We start from the raw sequence: 22803 nt of genomic DNA on the forward strand, positions 1-22803 counted from the left end.
AGTTGAAATGGGTTAAGAATGACTAAAAAATAACAGATGACGAGATGTATAGGACGAAACATTTAACAACATAAACCCTATTGAGCATGCATTTTTCCTTACATTTCGCAACATAAACCCTATTGAGCACGCATTTTTCCTACAATTGACAAAAGGGTTTAACCACATTTGAAAAGTTGAAATGGGTTAAGAATGACTAAAAAATAGCAGATGACAAAGAGATAGATAGGACGAAACATTTCGCAACATAAACCCTATTGAGCATGCATTTTTCCTGCGATGGACAAAAGGGGTTTACCACTTTTGAAAAGTTGAAATGGGTTAAGAATGACTAAAAAATAGCAGATGACGAGGAGATAGATAAACAGTAGCGGTTTAAAAAAATAAAAACTAGATGGATAAACTGAGCGTGCCGCCATGATGGGTTGATTAGGCTGAACAGGTGTACCTAATAAAGTGCCCACGGAGTGTGTATTACATCAAGTATATTAACGAGAGGATCTTTCCTACTGAACATAGCTTTATTAAATTTAGCATGTAACAATATTCTTTGGTATTTTAACTACATTTCTTTTACCCGCACTTCTAAGCAAGAGTTACATTTAATCTAATCTAATCTATCTAATTTGTTAGTATGTCACTACTGGTGGGAATTGCACTCTCAAATCGATATTTTTATTTATAAAAGTAAACACAGGCCAAACGCAACATATATGATACATTAATTTTGAGCAATGTTTTTTTTTCCATTGGATTAAAATCGAACAATGATACAATTCTATGACAAATTCTATTTAAAATTTTGGAGTCTTTTTGTTCCGAAAGACCGTTAAGTTGAAATAACTTCTTTTGCAGTAAACTATTGTGTTTGGGCTTCAAAGGGTTAAAATACCAGGATTTAGAGGAAAAACCACAACAATTGAAAAAAAAAAAAGGATTTATAATCATGGTGGCTCTTTCAAAAATATTGCTGAATTGAGCTAATACAAATGAAATCCACTTGATACAGATTCCTTTCTATCTACTTGTTAAGTCAAGAACATTTAAAACCTGGAGAACCATGGAAACCATATTGCAAAAACAAAGTGAGATTTTTTACTATGTATAATTGGAAGAAATAAATTTAGATCCAAGGGAAAATCGCATGATTGAACCCCAAAATAGAACTTGAGGGTTAAAAGACTTGTCTCTGAATTTGTTATGCTAGCATGTTTCAGTGCCACTGATGGCAAAAGATATCCAAATGATCAATTCAAACAGATTGGATGTCTCTGGTCGTCAATGGCAGTGAGTTGAAACGCGCAAAATGAAGATAATGTTCCAATTGGCCATTCATAATGCCAAAGGTTGAAAGAGAGCTCGAGCCTGCTCGTCATTCTGAGGGACGTCACACAGCGTGTGTACCAAATCTCGTCCGTGGAAACACGTGCGCATGTTCTCACCCAGTTGCTGTTCCATCCTCCTCAGGATGACTTCCGCGTCCTCCCTGGACAAATGGGCGGGCATCTTTCGGGCCAGTCGAACGGCTTCGCTCTACGTACGAAAAATGGAGTCAAAAACCGAACAAAACTACTCGCACGTCGACATTTTGGGACATATTCGCACCAGGAAAGTCAATAGTAACGCTTACTTCGGTCCGGACCAAAATTGCGGAAGGATTTGGACCTATTAACCGTGATAAACGAGGTATTACTGTACAGTGTTACCTCGACATACGAGTGCCCCGACATACGAGCAATTTGAGATAAGAGTAAAATTTTGAGCAAATCTTTATCTTGAGATATGAGACAAATTTTGATATACGAGCAGAGAGCGGACGCCAGAGGCTGCTCATAAGAACATCATGGCCACTGTCTTCCCCGTCGCAACTCCCTCGTGTAATGTCTCTACGAGCACTGGGCGGAGCATTGCATTTTTGCGTGTTTTTTTCCCCATTAGTCAGTGCGAATGGCGGAGCGATCGCTAATACGAGAGGAGTATTTACTAGTTCTCGTGTGGTGGTGCGTTATCCTATTGTGAGGACATTTGTGTGCATCATTTTTGGAATATTTTGAAGGGAAGACAAAAGCAAACAACCCTCGATAGGTTGCATTTGAAAGTCAGGGTGGAGGCGGGGCCAATAGAGCCAACCCGGGAGAACGGTATTAAAATTTAAAACAAAATTAGAATGAAGTTTAGTGTAAGGTTAGATTCAACTTATTTTTGAGTGTGTCTGCATCGTAATCCAAGTTCATTTCAATTTGTTTATGTTATGTTACGAGCGCGTTGCCGTGCAAAAAGTCTCTATCCTGGAACGAATGAAGCTCGTATCTCGAGGTACCACCGTACTTCATTTCAGGACACTTTTCCTGGCTCCATCACTCACTTGGAGGTAGTTGGACACCTTGAGCGGACGGCACTCCTGCACCGTTTTGGCCTTCCTGCGAAAAACGGCAGTCACGATCTCCCCCAGGTCCTCCAGGCCGAGGAAAGGCACGCAGTCGGCCAGCGCCGTCACTTCCAGATGTCTCCCGGCGGACGCGTGGCCTGGCCAAGACAAGCAGAAAGTCAGGATTAATAAGATTGCATCTCCAGGAAATGAAAATAAATAAACATTGTGATTTACAGTTTGGTCGCTCCCCCATTCAAACGGTGCGGGGCCAAATGGAGTGTTAAATGACTAATAGAATCCCCAGAAGAGCAAAAGGAAGTCGGAAGAAAATACGGCCTGTCATTTAAAGAGGAAATATCATAAATCATGCAAATGTATATTTCTGACACCGAGATGGCACGCTCCACCTTTGAGTTTTGCCTTCCCGAAAATATTCCCGGATCCGACACGCATCCCGTGCCAGTCTTTGGCAAAAGCCCCACTGGGGATAAAAATTCCAGAAATTTCTCACAGGGCAACCATTTTGATCACCTGCACGCTGGGCGACGGAGCCCGCTGAAAAGGTCGCGGCGTCGGTCGGGCAAGACGCCAACTTCCACTGTGGCCGAGCCCGTTCGGCAACAAAAACAAGCCGCCATCGCGGGCGGGATGCTGAGAAATAATCCCGGTAATGAAGAAGAAATCGGGCCAAACTGTCAGTTAACGGCCATTATGTTACGAAACGCCGAGGAAAAATATTTACACCCGCTAGCACGTTGCTCGGGGCTTGTTTTGCTTTTTGCTGCCGGTCTGAAGGTGGCGTGTAATATTATATCCTGAGCGGAATGCCTTTACAGGGACAAATCGCGCAGAATTGACATTTTCAAAAAGCCGTATGGATGTCATCCAACAAAAGATCATTTAGTGTTAACTAAATACAGTAATCCCTCGATTATCGCGGCTTCACAACATCACGTTTTTTTTTCTGGGGGACATTTTTTTTTTGCTGGTGTCACCAATGTTCCCTCTAATTTTTTGTTGAGTACCGGTGTGAGCAACATCATCATTGCTCGCTATGGGCACACACCAGTATCACACCTGCCATAAGCAGGTGTATGTCTACTACACATAAATGATTTAGTAATAATAAAATGTAATGATTAATATCTATGAATGGGCGGCCCGGCGGATGAGTGGTTCGCGCGTCGGCCTCACAGCAAAAAAAAAATTTTTTTTTAATTGGGATTTTATTTCGTGCGCTCCATATGATTTGCTGTGCACAGAGAAGACGAGAGTAGTGCGCAAATGCGCACGTCCGCAGCTTACAGGGAACATTGGGTGTCAGCCTACTTTGCGTTTTTTCGTTAATCGTGGACTTGTCTGGTCTACTTTAACCGCGATAATGGAGAGATTACTGTATTTTGTTCACCTGGAGTGAGGGTGACTTTAAAGCCGTTGGCCACAAGTCTTGGGTCAGATATGAACATCCTCCCGTTGACATCTGGACTTTGTTTCTCCATGTTGCACAAAGCCTCCGTGTAGTCGCTTCCCCCTAAACAGCTACGGAAGAAACAAAAAAAAACACAAGGAAAACTGTGAGGGTTGGCGGTAAATAATCATGTTTTTGTTGACGGCAACAGACGGCCAATCCATTGGGAGTGGGACCTAAGTGTCAATAGTTTTACCTACAAATTGGATAAATGTTTTCTTTTGTGGTTGATTAAACTGCAAGATTTTTTTAAAGTAAAAAAATAAAGAGGAACTTTCGTCCAATATGAACTTATTTCCAAATATCACTGTCATTTTGTTTTTCTAACACAATTAATTAAAAAGCATCTTAAAATGACGCCTCTCAACACGACAAGTAAGCCTAGTGATTGAAAAATGAATAATTTAGCAACAGAAAATATGAAATTCTGAATCTTTTTTTACTGGTCGCTTCCAATGTCATTGTTAACAACTTTTCATTGGCAAAAACTTCACCAAAACAACACAATAGAATAATTAGTGGCTGTTAACCTTCCTTCAATGTGCTGTAGCCACTCAAAATAATTAGTACTGAAGACATTTTGAAATTGAAAACTGTCTTTTGCGCTTTTTGGGCACAAAACCCAATGTCTTGTAACTCATTTATTAATCCAGCCTATCAAATTCAACCCTTGAGGTGACAGTGGGACTTTAAAACAGTGCGTATCTATCCTCATTTGAAAAAATAAAACTGAATGCATAATTGCAAAAAGGCATCTCACCATGGACCGGGTTCAAGAAAGTGAGTTTGCCCAGCGATGTACACTATGTACAGTATTTAGACGTAAAAATGATATTGGCTATTCGGCCCTAAAAGCATTGTTGATCGGTGGCCAGCTTTGGCCGTTTGCAAGTGAGAAGCGAGTGACACATTACCTCTCGGTTACGTGGATTGGGTTCTGCAGAGTGACCGCTGGGAGGACGTGATTCTGGAGGAGCCTCTGAAGCAGCAAGGTCTCCTGTACCCGATACGGGTTGAACAACATCAGCCTCTGACCGCACGAAATGACCCAGGCGCTCTGGGAGGCCAGCCGGTTTATAAGACGGAGGCCCCGCGATGGCGGCGCCGGCACCTCGCTCCGGTACGATGCGAGACGCCGTAGCCGCGAGCGGATGCTGGATAAGCAACAGGCGAGGGGCCGGCTGGGCTTGGGCGGCGGCGGCGGCGAGCTCCTGGGCTTCTTGTGGGTCTGAGAGGAGAAGAGCTCATCCAGCAGCTGCTGGTTGGAAAACGGGGCCTTGCGCTTGGAGCCCGGCGCGGAGACCGACCGCCGCTCTTTCGCTCTGCCGCTGTGGGCCAGTTTGGCTGCGCAAGTGCGGTGGTGGAGTTCCACTTGTTTTTGGGCCTTCTCCTCATATCTGTAAAATACACAAAGATATTCCAAAAGTGACGATGCTGAAATCGTCAAATGACTAGAGGCCATTTTAATCAAGCCATAAATAACCATTCCATAAAAGATGACAAATTCAATTCACTGTGGTGTGATACGCGAAATAACGGGACATGTTTTTTATTCTGTCCTTCCCAAATAACTGTCTTACCTTGGCAGTCCATGTCCAAATAGTGTCTACATTTAACAGATGACACTGACAAGCTCCCTCATTTGTCCTTTAAATAAAGGTTTTCTTGTACAGTAATTGTTCAAATATCGTGGTTAATGTAGACCAAACATGGCCGCGATAACCCCTATTTTAACTTTTTTTTCTTCAGTGCTGAGTCCTAGAAGCAAGAGTGGCTTCCGCCTACGAGTTTCAGCGTGGATTTTCACATTATTATGAACGTCAAAAATATATATACCTTTTTTAAAAAATTAAATATTATTTAAAAAAAATTAAATACTTTTTTTCTTCAGTGTAGTCGTAGTAGCAAAAGTGGCTTCCGCTTACAAGTTTCAGCGTGGATTTTCAAATAGTTATGAACTTAAATTAAATTTACAAAAAATTGCTAATTTCGCAAATTTGCGATAAGTGAACCCGCGATAATCGAGGGATTACTGTACTTCCCTGAGGTCACTGCGTTTTAGATGAGGATAGCTCCAAAAAGAAATAGGGAAATAGCCGAATTTCTAGAAAATATCCCTGAAACTTACATCTTACGTTCTTCCTCCATTAGATTTGTCCACCTGTCATTTACCGCCATGCTGATCTCCTGTAGGCCGGCAGCAGGGTTCTCCCTGAGAACCTCCAATCGGGCCTCCTTCTCAAAAAGGGCGAGCGCTGACTGCGGCGCCCTCAGCGCCCGATTGCCGATCAGGTCAAAGGCGCTCAGAGCCACGCGCTTTTCCGTGATGACGTTGCCTGTTTTTTTGCCCGCTTCCATCCCGTCATCAACGGCGCCAATCGGAGCGGAGATTTGATGGACGGTGACGGGTCGCAGCGGTTCTCCCGATACCGGGTCGGTCAGAGCCGTGCCTTTGCTCCATTCTTCGCTCGATATACGCCATCTACTCGAGTCGGCGTTCTTCTCGGTTTCTTCGGGGAGTTCAGTTGGAGAACGCAGAGTTTCATCACCGCCGGCCATTCGCTTGACGGTCCGGTCGTCTGCCGCCGAGGGGGAGGAGTCGCCGTTGGGGGTCCGTCTGCTCTGTGGCTCTTCCAGGTTGGGATTTGTCACATGACGTAATGCCTCCGCTTCGACAGCGCCGGTTTTCGAGGATGTCTCGGGGCAAAGCTGCTCCGTCGGAGCGTCGCCACTTGGTCGATAGCCGTAGAGAGAAACGAGCAGAGCTTCTAACGCGGTAAACAAAGCTTCCTGAAAGCCAAGAGAGAATTGATCGGTCATCGGGACGTTGTTATTTGCCTGGCGATGGAGTTCTGGAAATACCTTGTTGTGGAGAAGGACCTGGGTCTTGTCCGGTGTCAGATTGACATCCACCGAAGCGGGCGAAACGGCGATTTTAAGCATGACGATAGGGTAGCGGTTTTGCGCCGACTTGTCGTGGTATTGCGCCGCGTAGTGTTGACGGAGTAGCTGATGGCAGATGGTAGGAAAATTGATTGGGAAGCTGTTAGAACTACGAATACAAGAATCTTACTTTAGTGATTTCCTTATGGTGGACGGGCCGGTTGTTGATGTAAATGAAGGTCTTTTTTGGAACCAAAGTGCTGGTTGAAGAGACATCAGCTCCTGGTTTGGGGAAAAAACCCTCCAGAAAAATCTGGAGTCGATAAAAAAAAAAAATAGACAATATTAGCAACATTTAAAAAAGTAAAACTATCTCGTAGTATCAGATTGTATAACACGGTTGACCAACAGTTGATTCAAATTACAAGTAGCGAAATAAATCTTTCTGACCAAACTTCAAGATTGCGGAAAATAACTATTGAAAAAAAACTCATTGGATAAAAACTGAGTCATTTTTTTTCTACGACTGACTGAGAATGAGAAATAAATACCTAAAAATCTTTCTTGCAACTGTTCCCTCGAGCTAAATTTCATGATTAGACATAAAAGTGAACAATCCTACTAAAAACGGCCCTTACAGAAGAAAGCTTGTAAGGCATTACAAGCGCTATTAATCTTGTATCGATCCCAGGTGGCGAAAAGCCTGTTTTTTTTTCTTCTTCTTCCCTCCACATGGCTTCAGGCTCATTATTTACAATGCTGGCTAAAAGACGCCAATAAACGAAGCCTTTCTCATTTTGGGGGCACATGTGTTTCTCCCCGTTTCTGCTCATTAGGGGCCACTTCTTGCCCTCCAAGGGCTTCAAGTTAGAAAAACGGATGTGGCATTTTGTCCCAAATCTCGCCCGAACGAGCCACCGGTCGACCCGGCACCCTTAATGAGCAATCTAGCAATGTCATATCGGCGACCAGCGCTGGAGAAAAATGAGAGAAACAAAACTACTATATCTGCCAGAACGTATTAACGTTGACTTAGCGAGCCGCACGGCACCTACCGTGACCCAAAACAAAAGTTACCGCTCAGATCTTAATTTAATTACACGAGGCACAACAAAGCTTAGCTAACAAAAAAAAAATCACATTCTCTTCATCAGGAAAGCAAGGGACTGGTTGGCCGGTGACCAGCTGACCACATTTGTTGGCTTGAAACCAGCTCTACTTGGCTATTAGCTCACGCTCCACTATCATAGGAATTTTTATGATAAAGACACATTCATTTTTGTTGTGCTTGGTCATATTATGGTTGAGTAAAATTGGAGTGGAATGAATTACGGTAAATGGCAGGGCACAAAAAATAATAAAATAAAAATAGCTCACACTCAGGTTGTGAACCTCAAGAAACTAAATATATGTCATGACTATTTTTTCATAGCACGAGAGCTGGAATCTTGTTATTTACAAAACTTGATTTGTACTTGAAACTCAAGATATTAGAGATTAGTTTAACAATGGATTAACACATTCAGTAACTATAAAAAGAGAAAAAAAATGTTGTCATATATTTCTACGAATGATACGGCCATTTTTGGAAAATAATTCCAAATCATGACGTCATGAAATGTGTGCTTATCTCCGTGTTCACGTCTAGTTTTTTTTTTTGTTTTTTTTTAAAGCGGAGCAGAAAAGACTAAATGATTGGCCATTGTCACAAACATTTTTTGCAATCTTTGATCTGGATTATATGATCTCCGCGGCCTACCTCACGATTCCTACAAGTGTTGATTTCAGTTGTTTTTCACTTTTAGATGGGTATTTACAAAATGTCAACTCTTTGAAGGAAATTATAACCTAATTCCTCTATTTTACTTGCGATTGTTGTTTTGTAGTTAGCAACAAACCTCGGCTTCCTCTTGATGATGGTGACACGGAAGTAGGTTGGCAACTGTATGCGAGCCCAACATAGCGAGGAGAGCGTCCCTGTGGTTAGCCGCCTTGATCTTCTGCCAGATCAACACCTGAAACAAAGTGGCATGAATGATTCAACATGGAAGAATTGACCAATGATGATTGTTGACGCTCTCTAAAAATGTATTCAGTTGCAGATTCAGGAGAATCTGCAATTCTGCAGAGGAATACAAAAAGGAACAACTAAAATGGCAACAAAATAAGTGACATCGAGGGAGCTTTCAATGCAATTTCTAGTTCAAATGCCATCCGAGGATATGAAGAAAAAACATATCCCCCAAAAACATCATGTTCTAGCAATGCCATTTCAGTTTTCATAACGAGCCGGCCCGCTAGCGACCAACATCTTGGGACCAGGATAAAAAATAATAATAATTCTGCACATCCCCCTACATTGTTGCCTTGTTTTGATTTTTGCGCTAGCTGTTGAAATCCACAAAAATGATCTGTTGAGACCAACTAATGTGTTTTTGAACAAGAAGAGTCGATGTTGAGTTGGCATCGACTCTTCTTGTTCAAAAGCACGTTAGTTGACAGATCATTTTTGCAGATTTCAACCTCTTGGGACCAGGATAAAAAAAATAATAATAATTCTGCACATCCCCCTGCATTGTTGCCTTGTTTTGATTTTTGCGCAAGCTGTTGAAATCCGCAAAAATGATCTGCTTGGGACCAACTAACGTGCTTTTGAACAAGAAGAGTCGATGCCAACTCAACACCGACACTTGAGTTGGCATTGACAAACATAATACATAATGGCCCCTCAAAAAAGGAAAACAAATGACTAGTACAGTAGTTGTATTTCTTTTCAAACTCCTGCCCTCCACGATAGGCACGCATGAGCTATTTGACGTACAGTTAGCGCATGAAAACGGATCGCTCCTGTAAACAGCTCGTAAAGAAGCCGTGAAAGACGACACACGGGCCCGAATAGCAGGAATGGTGGTAAAGGATAGGGCCAGGCCAACCAGCCAGCCAGAGCTGAATGTACAAAATGGAGGCATTACTCACAGTTAACAACTTTGAAAGTGATTTCTAGGAACGTGGCGTGGCATACGGTGGCGCCGTGGCCCCGGCCTGACCCACGTAGCCCACGTACAAACATTTGCACGCTTTGGGCGGCCCGAAACAGAAACTGCCGCTGAGTTCAGCAACTTACTCAAGCATCATAATCAGCTAAATCCGACTTCACGGTCACTCATATTTGTGTTTTGGAGCACCTGACAGCTGTGATTAGCCGTGGTGAGAAAGTGGATGAGGGATAGAAATGTCCAGTGGCTTCATATTTCTATGGCTGATTGAGCTAATCTTCTAAAAGAACTTGAGAAGCTCGGAAATGTTTTTTTTTTTGTTGAGGTGGTTCAATCAAAAGTAAAAATAACATGCAAAAGAACACATGAGGAAAAGAAAAGGAAAATGCAGTTGACTTAACCCTGATTGTTGTGTGAACTTAACTCATTTCAAACATTAATAAAAAAAAAAAATGCAAAAAAACACTACCTTTTTTTAACACATTTTCTAATAATGTTAGCATCTCAATAGGACCCAGAAGCATACAAGAATAAATGCCAAATGTCCGAAATCTTGGTTAAATTAATAATAAATAATAGCAATCTGAAGAAATTCTGCATTATAGTAAATACTGCAATATTTTTTTTAGATCCTGCAAATTCCTTCATGTATTTTCTCAGCGCAAACAATCCAAAACTTGCAAGTACCAAACCTGAAGACTACTGAGGACACCTTGTGGTTGCATGTGGTTGACCATGTGTAATTACTATGAATTGCCTGGCATTATTAGTTTTCTATGGTACACCAAAAATATTTTGATAAAAGTGTGAATATTGGAAATATATACCACTCAAATTTGCTGAACACAGCAAAGTGTAAGTGTAAAAAGCGTAAAAAAGTGTAAAAAAGCATGACTAGGATCTGCCAAAATACGTACGAGGGTGGCTTGCCTTGTTGTGGTTCAGCGTGAGTCTCAAATCCGGAATCACAATGGCGTAAGATAGAAGCAGGTCCTGGACTTTTTTCACCTCCTCCTTGCACTTCTTGGTTGATGAGAAATATTGTCGTCTTACGGGAACATTCTTGAAAAGTTCCAGCGCGCTAACCGTAGTGCCTGCAACACGGAGCAACAATATTTTAACCCAATGAATGGGTACATATATTAGAGCAGGGGTAGGGAACCTATGGCTCGGGAGCCATATGTGGCTCTTTTGATGAGTGTATATGGCTCGCCACTAACCTGTGTGATAAAATATGGGAACCGCTGGTGAGAGACCACCTAAGTCCCGAACGCAGCGGCTTTTGAATCATAATTTTTCTTCATTATACTCTTCTGCATGCATACTCTCATTGATACTCATTGATTAGCAACCATGAAAAAATATTCTTAAAAGAATTCAGAGACTTTTTTTTACTTTCAAAGTGGTGAAATGATTAATAAATGCACACATTTTCATGTATTTTTACTTTTAAATTCTGAGTATGGCTCTCAAGGAATAATGTTTGAAAATATGAATTGTTTATGGCTCTCTTCGTCAAAAAGGTTCCCGACCCCTGTATTAGAGCATGTACTTTTGTTGGCTTACGAAAAAAATAGGTCGTTTCGGTGAGTTAATATCACAATGTTTTTTTCCTCAAAATACTGTATATTTTAGTATTATACTAACAATTATGAGTTGTGGAAAAAAATAAGTCAAATTGATGAAAAACTGGAAATATAGGATTGGTTGAGGTGAATGGTTGAACAAGTCACTTTAAAAAAATGTTACAGTTGTTGTTGAAATGCAAAGGTTTGCCATACCTTGGCCAAAGTGAGTTGGCTTCTGGGATACCACACTGCCTTGGTTGTTAAGCGTATACTGAGTGCTGATGTCATCATCCTCCGTCTTGGTGGTGATCATAACCTGGAGAAGGACAGAAAAATAGGAGTCTTCGGCAGCAAAACACGATTCTCACATATACAAACATTGATTTTAGTCTTATCTTAGACTTAAAAGAATGGTTCCAGCACATACAAGATGATTTAGAAGTGATGATAAAGCGAAAGTTGAAAAGTGAAAATGACTGGTGACTTGAACTGACCTCCGCCACGGCGCAAATAGAGCCGAGAGCCACTCCCCTGAAGCCGTAGGTCTGGAGGCCCTCGAGGTCTTCGTGGCTTTGGATCTTGGAGGTGAAATTGGGCATTGCCATCACCGGCGTGTCGGCGGCTGCGATTCCTCGCCCGTTGTCGCGTACCTCGATCCGATCCAAACCGTAGTTCTCCTGCATTTGTGGATCAAAAATGTTCATGAGATTTTCACATTCACAAACACAATAGACCTGATGATTGACATAGGTATTCTGGTTGCTTTTTTTTTTTACTTATAACAATATTGTTCAGTGTACATACTGTGATTTTTTTTTTTGTGTCGCATGAAAAATTTTAACTAATGAGTGAGCAAGGAAGAAGCTTGAAAAAAAAATTCTAAACAGAATCAGTTCACGTGGCGACCATGTCAAACAAATTGTTTGGGGCTTTGGCCTCGTATTTACGGGGAAAGTGTTTCAAGTGTTGGGAAGAAAAACTCAAGTTACAAATATAAAATATCACGGTCGCAAGATACACCTTGGAAAGCAAGAAGTTTGATGGCGTTTTTTTTCACATCTGGAAGGTTCCATAGGAACGACAAATTAACATTACCAGTATAACATCAATGGCAGAAGCGCCAGCATCCAGTGAGTTCTCCAGCAGCTCTTTCACAACATTTGTCACCGAAGTGATGACCTGTGCGCTGGATAACAGTCGAACAGTTTCTCTGGGTAGTTGCTTCATATCGACCGTAAATATGAAAAGCAACACGAGGAAAATACTGTTGGCTTGCACGCCATGTGAAGCGGAGTCGCTATTAGATGACGTCATTGTTTTTCCCCCATGCTAAACGCTTACTAAAATTTGTATGATACCAACTATATAATTACTGTATACAATTAAGTACACAAATACTACAGAAAATTGTACTTTTATTTGGCCTGTAACAATTTCGTAAACAAATGTTTATTGCGCATATGGCCTAATTTCAATACAAAGCGTTGATTGGCTGGGATCAAAAATTGGGCCGAATTCTAAAGAGCTCCTATACCCTGAGTTTAAACTGCAAGGCGCAACCGATCCAAAAACACATTTGTAAAATGCACACATGTAACACAAGAGACACCATTTATCATTTTTTAAAACTTTTAAACACTTTAGTAAACATGTAAGTACAATACACACGCAATTTTTCCCTGGTCCTATTCCTGACTATCAGTAACAGGAAGTCGTGTTGTGTCTGACGTTCATAACGTAATGCACTTTGCGTTCATGCACTTCCGCTTTGTCTCCCTGCGCTCGTCGGCTAAAGAAAAGTGCATCCACAACAAGATCTTTTCAATTTCTTTTGGCATTAGATCGCCTCTCTGGGCATTTCCATTACTCGCTGCTGTAACAAGTAAGTCTTCGGCTGCTTTATGTCTCGCCTTTCCACGTAATTAAATCAAAAGTAGATGAATTCCCACGCGTTTTCTGCGCCATCTGCTACGTGACAAACACTTTTGTAGTACAAACATACAGTACAGGACCTAAATGACTAATATTTGAACGTAATGGTTATTCCATATTTCAGTTTGTCCCAGGCGTCAGTTACAAGTGTCATGGTGCATCTACATGAGACGCATTTATTTTGGCAAACATCTGTTACCATGGAGTTCCTATTTGGAGACAGAAATACGTTCACATTTTGACGTAAAACCTCATCGACTGACTTTTATTTTTAAATGTCACTTTCAATTTGTCTTTTTTAAATGTCTGAACCTGCTATAGGTTGACATTGACTATATATACACTAGTATATACTATCTATTGACTTGAAAGACTATACTATACCAGATAAAAGGCAACAGCATGATTAAAGAAATCTATGATATAAAGAAAAGTGAACTTGTATTCCATATTATTATAAACGGTACAAGGGAGAAGATGATCTTTCTACTTTGTGGTGTTGTAACAGTGCAAGCATTCATCCATGCTGGAAGCTGAAAGCAAGCCAGGGAACAAAGTTCAACAAGATTTGCGCAATGGAGTTTTTCTCGATAGGCAGTTTGGCTCCAACGGCGGGTTAAGGTTGAATGAAGGCTGGCTCGACGCTTGGGACTCAAATCTGTTGTTTTGATCTCCCAGACCAGAATGAATGTGGGTGTGGCACACAGCGAGGTGAACCCAAACACCCGGGTCATGAACAGTCGAGGCATCTGGCTGACCTACGCGCTGGGGGTGGGAATCCTTCACATTGTGCTTCTCAGCATACCATTCTTCAGCGTTCCGGTGGTGTGGACGCTCACTAATGTCATCCATAACTTGGTGAGTGCAACTAAGTGGCTTTGAAGTTTGGAAAATTTTAAAAAAATAATAATTCAAAGCTGTCATTGCTTATTAAAGTCAGTCTGTGAAGGCCAATCGGTTTTTTTTGCCCGAATAAAAAAACACACATCGAATTTGCCATCCATATTAGGAGTGTTAAATTAAGATGGTTCTATATTTATGAACACAAATGTCAGACCTACTGTTGTTGTTGTTGTTGTGTACACACAGTCGGATAACAGCTATGCAATCCTCCATTATTCGTGGATGGACAATTGAAAATTTACAGTTAGAATCCAGGGATTTTTTTACGCATCGATACTAGGATCCCAATTTTTTTTTTTTTTTAAATATCTGGGTTGAAGAATAAATTTTCGGACTTATTTTTGCCTTTCGGTTAGTAGTTAGCCAGCAGAAGGCATATTTACGTGGCAATTTTCAGCCCGTGTTAGCATAATTGTGTACTTTTTGTGTACGGTTGCTCTAATGTTGATGTTCTTTCTACCCACATTGTTTTATACCGTCCGTCTACAGGGAATGTACGTGTTCATGCACGCGGTGAAAGGGACCCCCTTTGAGACCCCCGATCAAGGCAAAGCCAGACTTCTCACCCACTGGGAACAGCTCGATTACGGCGTGCAGTTCACGTCTTCTAGAAAGTTCTTCACTATTTCCCCTATCATCCTGTAAGTTCAATCCTTATGTTATCAATTGTTTTTATTTTCAAAAGACGGACGAACGAGTAACGTGGGCTCGCTACCGTTTCCCTACAGATATTTCCTGGCGAGTTTTTACACTAAATACGACGCGGCGCACTTCTTCATCAACACGGCATCCCTTTTGAGCGTGTTCATCCCCAAGCTACCGCAACTACACGGCGTGAGAATCTTCGGAATCAACAAATACTGAGTCCTCATCCGGTTCTGTTGAGGGAAATACAGTAAGGAAAAGAAAAAAACAAACTTTTTGGAGACTTGATGCCTTTTGCGTTTCTAACTTGTATGACTGTCGAACCCTCCCGTTATGTTTTGGCTCGATGTGACCACGTTTTTCAGAGTTGCATCAAATTTGCAAACGACCGGGGTCGAATTGATCCAGAAGCGTTCTCGCCGTACATAACGGGAGGGTTTGTGATGCATTTTTTTTGTTTTTTTGGGGTCACTTCTGACCCCCGACCCGGGCGGGCCTGGGTCCAATGCGACTTGTGATTGTTTTTGTTGTTTATGATCCAACTTGAATTCATGTGCTGACACTAATGGCAATGCCTCAAATTGTATTTTTGTTTTAAACTGAAAATGTTTACTTCCTTTGAAGCTTGCCTGTTATTGGTACACTGATTTCCTGAGTAATTGAACGGATTCCTCTCTTATTTACAAATCTATCGATGCTATAAATACTTTATAAGTCAATCACAAGACAGGTCTTTTGTGAATGTTGAATATTTTATTGGTAATGAACATGGTTTTGTGAAAGATGTCTGTTAAAATGGATTGGGGAAAGTCAAACTTGTATCTTATTAAATTGTATTTCCTCTGAATTCCTACTGTCGCACATGTTCCGTGTCTTTTTTTTTTTAAATCAACACTTCCTCCATGCCAAGAATAAATCAAGAATGAGGTATTCTAGGCTGAAAGTTGCTGACTGAGATCAGAAAGTATAGTCTGTAATATTCTGGGGCTTCTTTGCTGCTCCAGGGCCTCCATGTAGTATTTCAAATGAAGAAATGAGTCCATTAAAAACACATTTTGAAGACGCAGCGATACATTGAGACTAGAACACAGTATTAAAACCGAACTAAATCCTCCAATCATTATTTCAAAGAGTCACGGTTGAGTTCCTCACACTGTTCCCTCATAACTCCTTGGTAAACCTCAAAGTGATGATTGAGGTCTTTCTGCGTGTGGATCTTGTACTCCGTCCCCAGGGCGCCGTCGGCAAACGGCGTGCCGTAAAACACGCGGCCGATCCGCGAGTGGACCAGCGCCATGGCGCACATGACGCACGGTTCTCGCGTGACGTACAGGTCGTAGCCGGTGCAGATGTACGGTTGCCGGGCGGAGTCCGAAAAGGGCGTCGTGAGAGAGCGGCAGGCCGGATACGTGTCCAACTCGTAGCAGCCGCCGCCCTGCCCGCGGGCCACCAAATCCACGCAGACCATGACGGCGTGGTACAGGGGGTGTTGTCCTCGGCAATCGTGAGCCACGGCGACCATCCTCTGGGAGACCGGGTCCACCATCACGGCTCCCGCGGCCTCCATCCCCGAGGCCTTCCCTTCTCGGGCGGCGGCCACCGCCGTCGACATGTACGCGTGCATCTGGGCCTTCCGAGCCGGGTCGAAGGATTCTCCTCGGAGGGCGTCCGTCACCGATTTGTCTTCGTGGAAGCTGGTGGGCCAGTGCTTGCTGGCCAGCTCGAATTGAGGCCGGGTCAAAGGGGGGCGAGCCGGAACCCGGACCACGAAAGCCTCGCCCAAGCCGACGCACCCGACGGCGAGCGAGTTCGGGTCGGAAACTTGGCCGACCGGGCACAAGAGGATCTCCAGGGGGTGAGAGCGGCCTTCCCGTGGTCGAGTGGGGCGGACCCTCTTGACGTGCTGCAGGCCCGTCAGGGGGTGGAGCTCGTTGAGCTCTTTGACCAATCGCGACGTCGCTCGCTTGTCGTGGACGGGCGCGGCAAAAGCCTCGATCAACTCCACGGCTCGCGTCTGCTCGTCGGAGAGGACGGGGTACGCCGTCCAGGAGGCCCAGTCGCGCTGCGCGCCTCGCCGCCGCTTGACGTCCGGTTCCATTGTTTTAAAAAGTCCTCCTGTCGGGTGGGATTGACCAAATTGGAGCAGGGTTAGCATCTTTGCACACCGCCTTTTTGTAGTGCCCTACTAACGAGTATTTGCCCATAGAAAGGAAGCAATTGTTTGTAAGTCAAGCATTATTGAAGGAAAATATCTCAAGAGTGGTTAGCGCATCGGGCTCACAGTTCTGAGATCGAGGGTTCGATCCCAGGTCGAGGACCTTCCTGTGTGGAGTTTGCATGTTCTCCCTGGGCTTGCGTGGTTTTCTCCGGGTACTCCAGTTTCCTCACCACAACCGAAAAACATGCATGCTAGGCTAGCTGGTTGAACACTCTAACTTGCCTAACACTAGCTATGATTGATTGTCCTTGGTCTCCTCGTGCCCTGCAATTGGCCCAAGTCAAATGGGATAGGCTCCAGCACCCCTTGCGACCCTTGTGAGGATGTTTGAGAAATGTATTTACTTTGACTTTGAGGTTGTAGGTCTACTCATATGCCGGACTCGTCCATTGTTTATCCACATTCACTTCCTCCCGAGAAGAAACTTGGTCTTCAAGACTTTGGGCACGTGTCGAATGGTCAGCGACACTCGGGTCCCTCGGCTCAGCGTTTCGCCCGGCCGTGCCCCGGCGGCGTTCAGGTTCAGCACCTTGTCGGTCAGCTGGTCCGTATCCTGCGCCCCGATACCGTGAAGGAGGTTTCGGTACGCGTCATCCCGCAACACCAACAAGCTGCGCGGCCTCAGAAGCAAAGAAAAAAGATGGCGTTCGTCCTCCGATGCCGAAACCGCGTCGTCCCCCGAGCGTCCGACGGGCGCGTACAAGTCCAGCAGGGTGTGCGAGCCCAGGGTGATGGTGGTGACCGCCGGGTAGTAAAGAGGTCCGTCTTCGTGGGGCATAATCCCCTCTCCTGGTTTATATTCGTTCACCAGCACGTGATTGGCTGTTTTGCCACCAAATGGCCCGTGCGAGGAAACTTTGTGGCAGTACGCATCAAGCCAGCCGGGCATCGGTTCCTCGAGCATGCCTTTGGGACGAGGCAAGCCTCCCCAGTTCTGCAGCCTCCTGCCAGACAACTGGGTCCACTTGGGTTTTGGGGACTGGTAGATCTGCTGCAGGAGATACGTTTCCTCCTCTTCGGAAATAAAATCGGGGATGTAATAGACTGTAGGCTGAGCGCCGTGCACGACACAATGCCTCAATTCCTCCGAAATACTTGGCGGACGCTCCATGAGGAAAAATGACGTGGGATATGACCTCAATTTAAATGGTAAAAAAATGCCAGAAGGCTATCACGTGAACAGGAAATAATAACCAAGTACTTCAGCTCTTTGCAATACTCCACATAAATTGTAACAATCTCGTCATATGAGTAACGCGTACAGGAATAAGCACATTATTTGTTGTTTTACCTCTTTTTGGAGTGCAACGCAGGAGTTAATTAAAAATGAGATCCTCGCATCGGTCGCTCGTGGCTGCGGCACAGTGCAAATGACTAAAGGTTCCCCCGTCCCACCCCAAAACGGAAAAAAATGACTTTTTTTCTCATCCATTTGAACCACTATTCACCTAAACATTTTATGTAATAAACAACATATATATTTGTCTTATGTATGGCCTATTTTAATCTATTTTCTCAAAGGAAAACTTGTTTCAAGTGTTTTGCGATGTTTTGCGGATACACGGAACTATTTACAAGTGACACATACACTCACTCCGAACACATTTCCGCATAACTTTTAAACATCTTGATTACGATTCCCTTCTTTAAATATGTTGAAGTATGCAATAAAAATTTCTGCATATATGCCGTTTGGGACAATTGTTTTGAAAATAAGGAAGCTATCTATAGGTTATCGACTTCAGAGTACATCAAATTTTACTGACTCATGATGGCCGACGAAATAATGCGCGGACCATATGTCTAACTTCATTAACGTGATATCTATTCCCTACAATACTCTCATCAAGCTAAGTCAAAATAAGGTTAACATTAACTCTTAAAAGACAATGGCAATTCTTTTTAGTCAATGATTTTTTGATGCTGTAAGAAATATTACCAGATATTTCAGAAGTAGTGGACAGGAAGTACTTTAGTACTTTTGACTTTGGAAGGCATAATATTTTTTTGAAGGCATAATTACGAACACTATTCATTTTTTTCCTGTCAAAAACATTTATATTTCTTTCTTTACGAAAAAAAATTGAGATGAGCTAATTCTTAATCCCGGAAAATATCCGTTAGCATGTTCCTTTACAGAGCTAACAAGCACCTCCATAGACTGCTAGCTCAATGTAAAAGGCAACAGTATGGCGACGTCGCCACCAGGAAAGCCTCCCGGCTGGTTTTGGGCATTGAGACGAGCTGCGACGACACTGGAGCCGCCGTCCTCAGCGAGGAAGGCACGATACTGGGGGAGTCCCTCATCTCCCAGAAAGAGGTGCACCTCAGGTGGGACCATGACCTTCTCTTGATCTTCTACCGCAGGATATTCATTTAGAAAATTCAATCGAGAGTTGACCTTTGAGGTCATCCCAATGTAGGGCAGGCGGCATCATCCCCAGCGTGGCCCAGCAGCTCCACAGAGAACACATCGAGCGCGTGGTCCAAGAAGCGCTGGACCGCAGCGGAGTGGACCCGGGCCAGATATCGGCCGTGGCCACCACGGTGAAGCCGGGCCTGGCCCTGAGCTTGGGCGTGGGCCTCAAGTTCAGCCTGGATTTTGTGAGGCGCCACCACACGCCCTTCATCCCCATCCACCACATGGAGGCGCACGCCCTGACGGTCCGCCTGCTCCAGCCCGTCTCCTTCCCCTTCCTGGTCCTGCTGGTGTCGGGGGGTCACTCGCTACTCGCCGTGGCTCGCGGCGTAGACGACTTCGTCCTGTTGGGTCGCGGTCTGGATGAAGCGCCGGGCGACACCCTCGATAAGGTAAGTCCTGTCATCGCAAAGAAAAACATGGACGAAAGTGTAAAGTCGACGGCGGTTTTGCTCACCTGACAGGTAGCAAGACGTCTGTCGCTCATCAAGCACCCGCGTTGCTCCACGCTGAGCGGAGGACAAGCCATCGAGCTCCTGGCGAAGGACGGCGACCGCTCCAAGTTTCCTTTCACGACGCCGATGGGGCAAACGTACGACTGCTGCTTCTCTTTTGCCGGCTTACGAAATCAAATTAACATGACCGTCGAAAAACAAGAAGCGGCAGAAGGTAGGAAGGGGAAAAAGATGGGGTTAGATACATTTACATGACGACCAAAGGACCGACAATTTGGCTTCCACCGCAGGAATTCAACGCGGAGATCTGCTGTCCTGCGTGAACGACATTGCGGCCGCCGCGCAGCATACGGTCGCGTGTCATCTAGCCAAGCGCACGTATCGAGCCATTTTGTTCTGCAAGGCCAACGGGCTGCTGCCTTCCGACACGCCCACACTGGTGACTTCCCAGTTTGAAAACCTAGTTTTGCTGATCATGTATTTAAAATTGAAGATTCATTTTTCCGTCACACACAAGCAATTCCATGAATTCCCTTTTAGGTCGTATCCGGCGGCGTGGCGAGCAACGAATACATCCGCAAAGCCCTGGGCGTCATCACCACGGCGACTGACCTCCGCTTGCTTTGCCCTCCCGCTAAATTCTGTACTGACAACGGCGTGATGATCGCGTGGTGCGTCACCGAATCCCTTTGGAAAAAAACAACCTTCTTTGACCGACCTTCTTGTTTCCTTCCCAGGAACGGCGTGGAGCGACTCAGGGAAGGGAAAGGAATCCTGCCTCCCCACGCGGACGTCAGCTACGAACCAAAGTATGCGTAAATATTATTTATGATTTTTTTTTCCTCAGTCAAAGTCGGTCGCTAAGCTCAAATATGATTTTTCAGGGCACCGCTTGGCGCCGACCTCACGTCACAAGTGAAAGCCGCCGCCATCAGGGTGCCGCCAATCCGGATCAACATCGAAAGAACATCAGCATGATCCATCGGGTATGTGTAGTACACATAAATGATTTCGCCTTAAAAGTCCAGATATTTATGTAAAATTGAAAGTGATCAGCAAATGCCATGAAAAGAGGAAAAATATGAACTGTACAGAAAGTGGCCGTGGAAAGTCCTAAAATGTAACCGTCTGCATTTGTACAGGTTTTTCATAGTTTGAAAATGTCAGTGCCTTCTGATCCAAAATACAAGAAATGATAGCACACGTTCAATCTGAGAGAAGTCGAAGTAACTAGAGTTCATCGTGCTGGTAAACGTTATACTCTTTGGCGCTGAGGATACCATCTTTGTCGCTGTCGCTCTTTCGGAAGATGTCGGTGATGATCTTCTCGTAGTAGGAGTCATCTTTGCCCTTGCCTTCTCTTTCAAACTCCATTTTCAAGTGGTTTTTGATCTGAAAATACCGGTCAAAAGCTCATTTTTGGTTATTTTCTTTGGCCAATTTACATTTCATTTACCTCATCCTTTGTGAGCATTCGGTCTTGATCGATGTCTATTTCTGAGAAGGCTTCCATGCTGCGTGGTCCCCTGGTCACGGCGAAGACCTCCACCTCAAATACAACCGTTGCATTGGGCGGGACTGGACCTTGGTGAGTTTGGAAAGAAACAAAACATCTTATTATTACCTTTCTCTCTCCTAGGTAACTGAAGACGGCTGGCTCAGATTGACCTGTGGACATCCCAGTCTCTCTCCGATGTGGGATTGGCATGCACAGCGGCGAGCAAAGGACATGCCAAGGCAAGCGACCAAGCAAATCAAGTGAGCAGAAGTAGCGCAGAGTCAAAGTAAAACGTGGAAGCAAAACAAAAACAAAAAACAACCCGCACAAATGCCTAATAAGTCATGCCACGTGAGGGACTTCAAGCACGTGAGGGACTTCAAGGGTCAAAGACACGACGTTAAGGATCTTAGGCGTGGACAAACAAAGACGTGGAGACCACCGAGTGGCTACCTTTGCCCTTCTCTCCAAAGGCCAGGCCGGGCGGAACGGTTATTTTGCGTTTCTCCCCTACGCACATGTCCACCATCCCAATGTCCAGGCCCTTGATGACTTGTCCCACACCGAGAATGAACCACTGCGGGTAGCCGGTTTTGTCATCTCGGCTGAAAACGGGGGGAAAGACGTTTCATCTTTGAGTTCACTCCTAGTTGAAAAATAAAGCCATCCACTACGAGTCCACGGTTCACCAAATTGGGATTATTATGTCAAGTCTAACACCACATTGGGATTATTATGTCAAGTCTAACACCAAATTGGGATTATTATGTCAAGTCTAACACCAAATTGGGATTATTATGTCAAGTCTAACAAGGAGACGAGCCATCCTTGAAATGGAACAATACGTTTGCCATTGGATGGTCACTGTTTTCATGACAGATGTTAAGGAGCTCACTTGAATTCATACGGGAGGTTAAGTTGGACATTTTGCTTAAAAAAAGATAGTCCTGTTTTTGTTTCATATGACAATTCATGTTTTCACATTGTAATATGATGCAAAAAAATAATAACAGCTTCTTAAAATGAAATGATTGGCTTGTCTACACGTGTTATTTGTAAAGAGGTTTTGTAAACTGACCTGCAGTAGAACTGGCTCCCATCATCAGCGAGGAAGCCGTCGTAGTGGACGTTCATCAGGTCTCCTTTCTTGCTCCTTTTCTCGCACGTCTCGGGTTGGAAGAGCACCTCAAACTTGACCTCATCGTCTGCCCAAACTCTGGCAAAATGGAGCTGAGAGAACACAAAGATGCACAACGTGTAGTAAGTCGCCAACTTCCACATGTTTGATCCGTGAAGCCTGAGCAAACTGCTTGCAGTCGTGGCAAGTTGCAACTTTTTTTCCTCCCCATTCTAACTTTTGGCCGCTAGAGAGCAGTGTAAAAGCAGCACTACAGAGAATTTTCGCCCTGCGTTTAGTTTGCGAGGAAGACAGTTTATGGGTGTTTTA

General features: G+C 44.0%; 6 protein-coding genes across 8 annotated transcripts; 2 read left to right on the forward strand and 4 right to left on the reverse strand.

Annotated features, from left to right (window-relative positions):
- Positions 1-919: 919 nt before the first annotated feature.
- Positions 920-12581, reverse strand: pms1 (PMS1 homolog 1, mismatch repair system component). Of its 2 annotated transcripts, XM_077617442.1 has the most exons (13): positions 12382-12581; positions 11781-11963; positions 11500-11602; positions 10649-10812; positions 8621-8737; positions 6913-7035; positions 6702-6848; positions 5968-6629; positions 4951-5236; positions 4754-4836; positions 3780-3910; positions 2366-2526; positions 920-1533 (listed from the first exon to the last, which is right to left on the reverse strand). In XM_077617442.1, exons 1-13 carry the CDS (start codon positions 12511-12513, stop codon positions 1333-1335), a joined length of 2493 nt encoding a protein of 830 aa, XP_077473568.1. In that variant the 5' UTR covers positions 12514-12581; the 3' UTR covers positions 920-1332. The 2 variants fall into 2 exon arrangements, with proteins under 2 accessions (XP_077473568.1, XP_077473567.1); XM_077617441.1 differs by having other exon boundaries at positions 4754-5236.
- A 428-nt stretch (positions 12582-13009) lies between these two features.
- Positions 13010-15613, forward strand: ormdl1 (ORMDL sphingolipid biosynthesis regulator 1). The gene is made up of 4 exons (XM_077617444.1): positions 13010-13168; positions 13897-14076; positions 14611-14762; positions 14850-15613. Exons 2-4 carry the CDS (start codon positions 13903-13905, stop codon positions 14983-14985), a joined length of 462 nt encoding a protein of 153 aa, XP_077473570.1. The 5' UTR covers positions 13010-13168; positions 13897-13902; the 3' UTR covers positions 14986-15613.
- adat3 (adenosine deaminase tRNA specific 3) lies at positions 15484-18373 on the reverse strand. Its single transcript, XM_077617443.1, has 2 exons — positions 18276-18373; positions 15484-16881 (listed from the first exon to the last, which is right to left on the reverse strand). Exon 2 carries the CDS (start codon positions 16862-16864, stop codon positions 15887-15889), a length of 978 nt encoding a protein of 325 aa, XP_077473569.1. The 5' UTR covers positions 16865-16881; positions 18276-18373; the 3' UTR covers positions 15484-15886.
- Positions 17350-18169, reverse strand: alkbh6 (alkB homolog 6). Its single transcript, XM_077617543.1, has one exon. It carries the CDS (start codon positions 18093-18095, stop codon positions 17388-17390), a length of 708 nt encoding a protein of 235 aa, XP_077473669.1. The 5' UTR covers positions 18096-18169; the 3' UTR covers positions 17350-17387.
- A 438-nt stretch (positions 18374-18811) lies between the features above and the next one.
- osgepl1 (O-sialoglycoprotein endopeptidase-like 1) lies at positions 18812-21716 on the forward strand. Of its 2 annotated transcripts, none has more exons than XM_077616985.1 (8): positions 18812-19315; positions 19408-19795; positions 19868-20072; positions 20149-20297; positions 20399-20529; positions 20596-20667; positions 20743-20844; positions 21498-21716. In XM_077616985.1, exons 1-7 carry the CDS (start codon positions 19110-19112, stop codon positions 20834-20836), a joined length of 1245 nt encoding a protein of 414 aa, XP_077473111.1. In that variant the 5' UTR covers positions 18812-19109; the 3' UTR covers positions 20837-20844; positions 21498-21716. The 2 variants fall into 2 exon arrangements, with proteins under 2 accessions (XP_077473111.1, XP_077473112.1); XM_077616986.1 differs by having other exon boundaries at positions 19413-19795.
- Positions 20875-22652, reverse strand: fkbp7 (FKBP prolyl isomerase 7). Its single transcript, XM_077616988.1, has 4 exons — positions 22435-22652; positions 21810-21961; positions 21315-21442; positions 20875-21250 (listed from the first exon to the last, which is right to left on the reverse strand). Exons 1-4 carry the CDS (start codon positions 22635-22637, stop codon positions 21089-21091), a joined length of 645 nt encoding a protein of 214 aa, XP_077473114.1. The 5' UTR covers positions 22638-22652; the 3' UTR covers positions 20875-21088.
- Between the last annotated feature and the right edge of the window lie 151 nt (positions 22653-22803).

The sequence above is a fragment of the Stigmatopora argus genome, chromosome 13 (assembly GCF_051989625.1).
Source record: "Stigmatopora argus isolate UIUO_Sarg chromosome 13, RoL_Sarg_1.0, whole genome shotgun sequence".
Classification (NCBI taxonomy): Eukaryota; Metazoa; Chordata; class Actinopteri; order Syngnathiformes; family Syngnathidae; genus Stigmatopora; species Stigmatopora argus.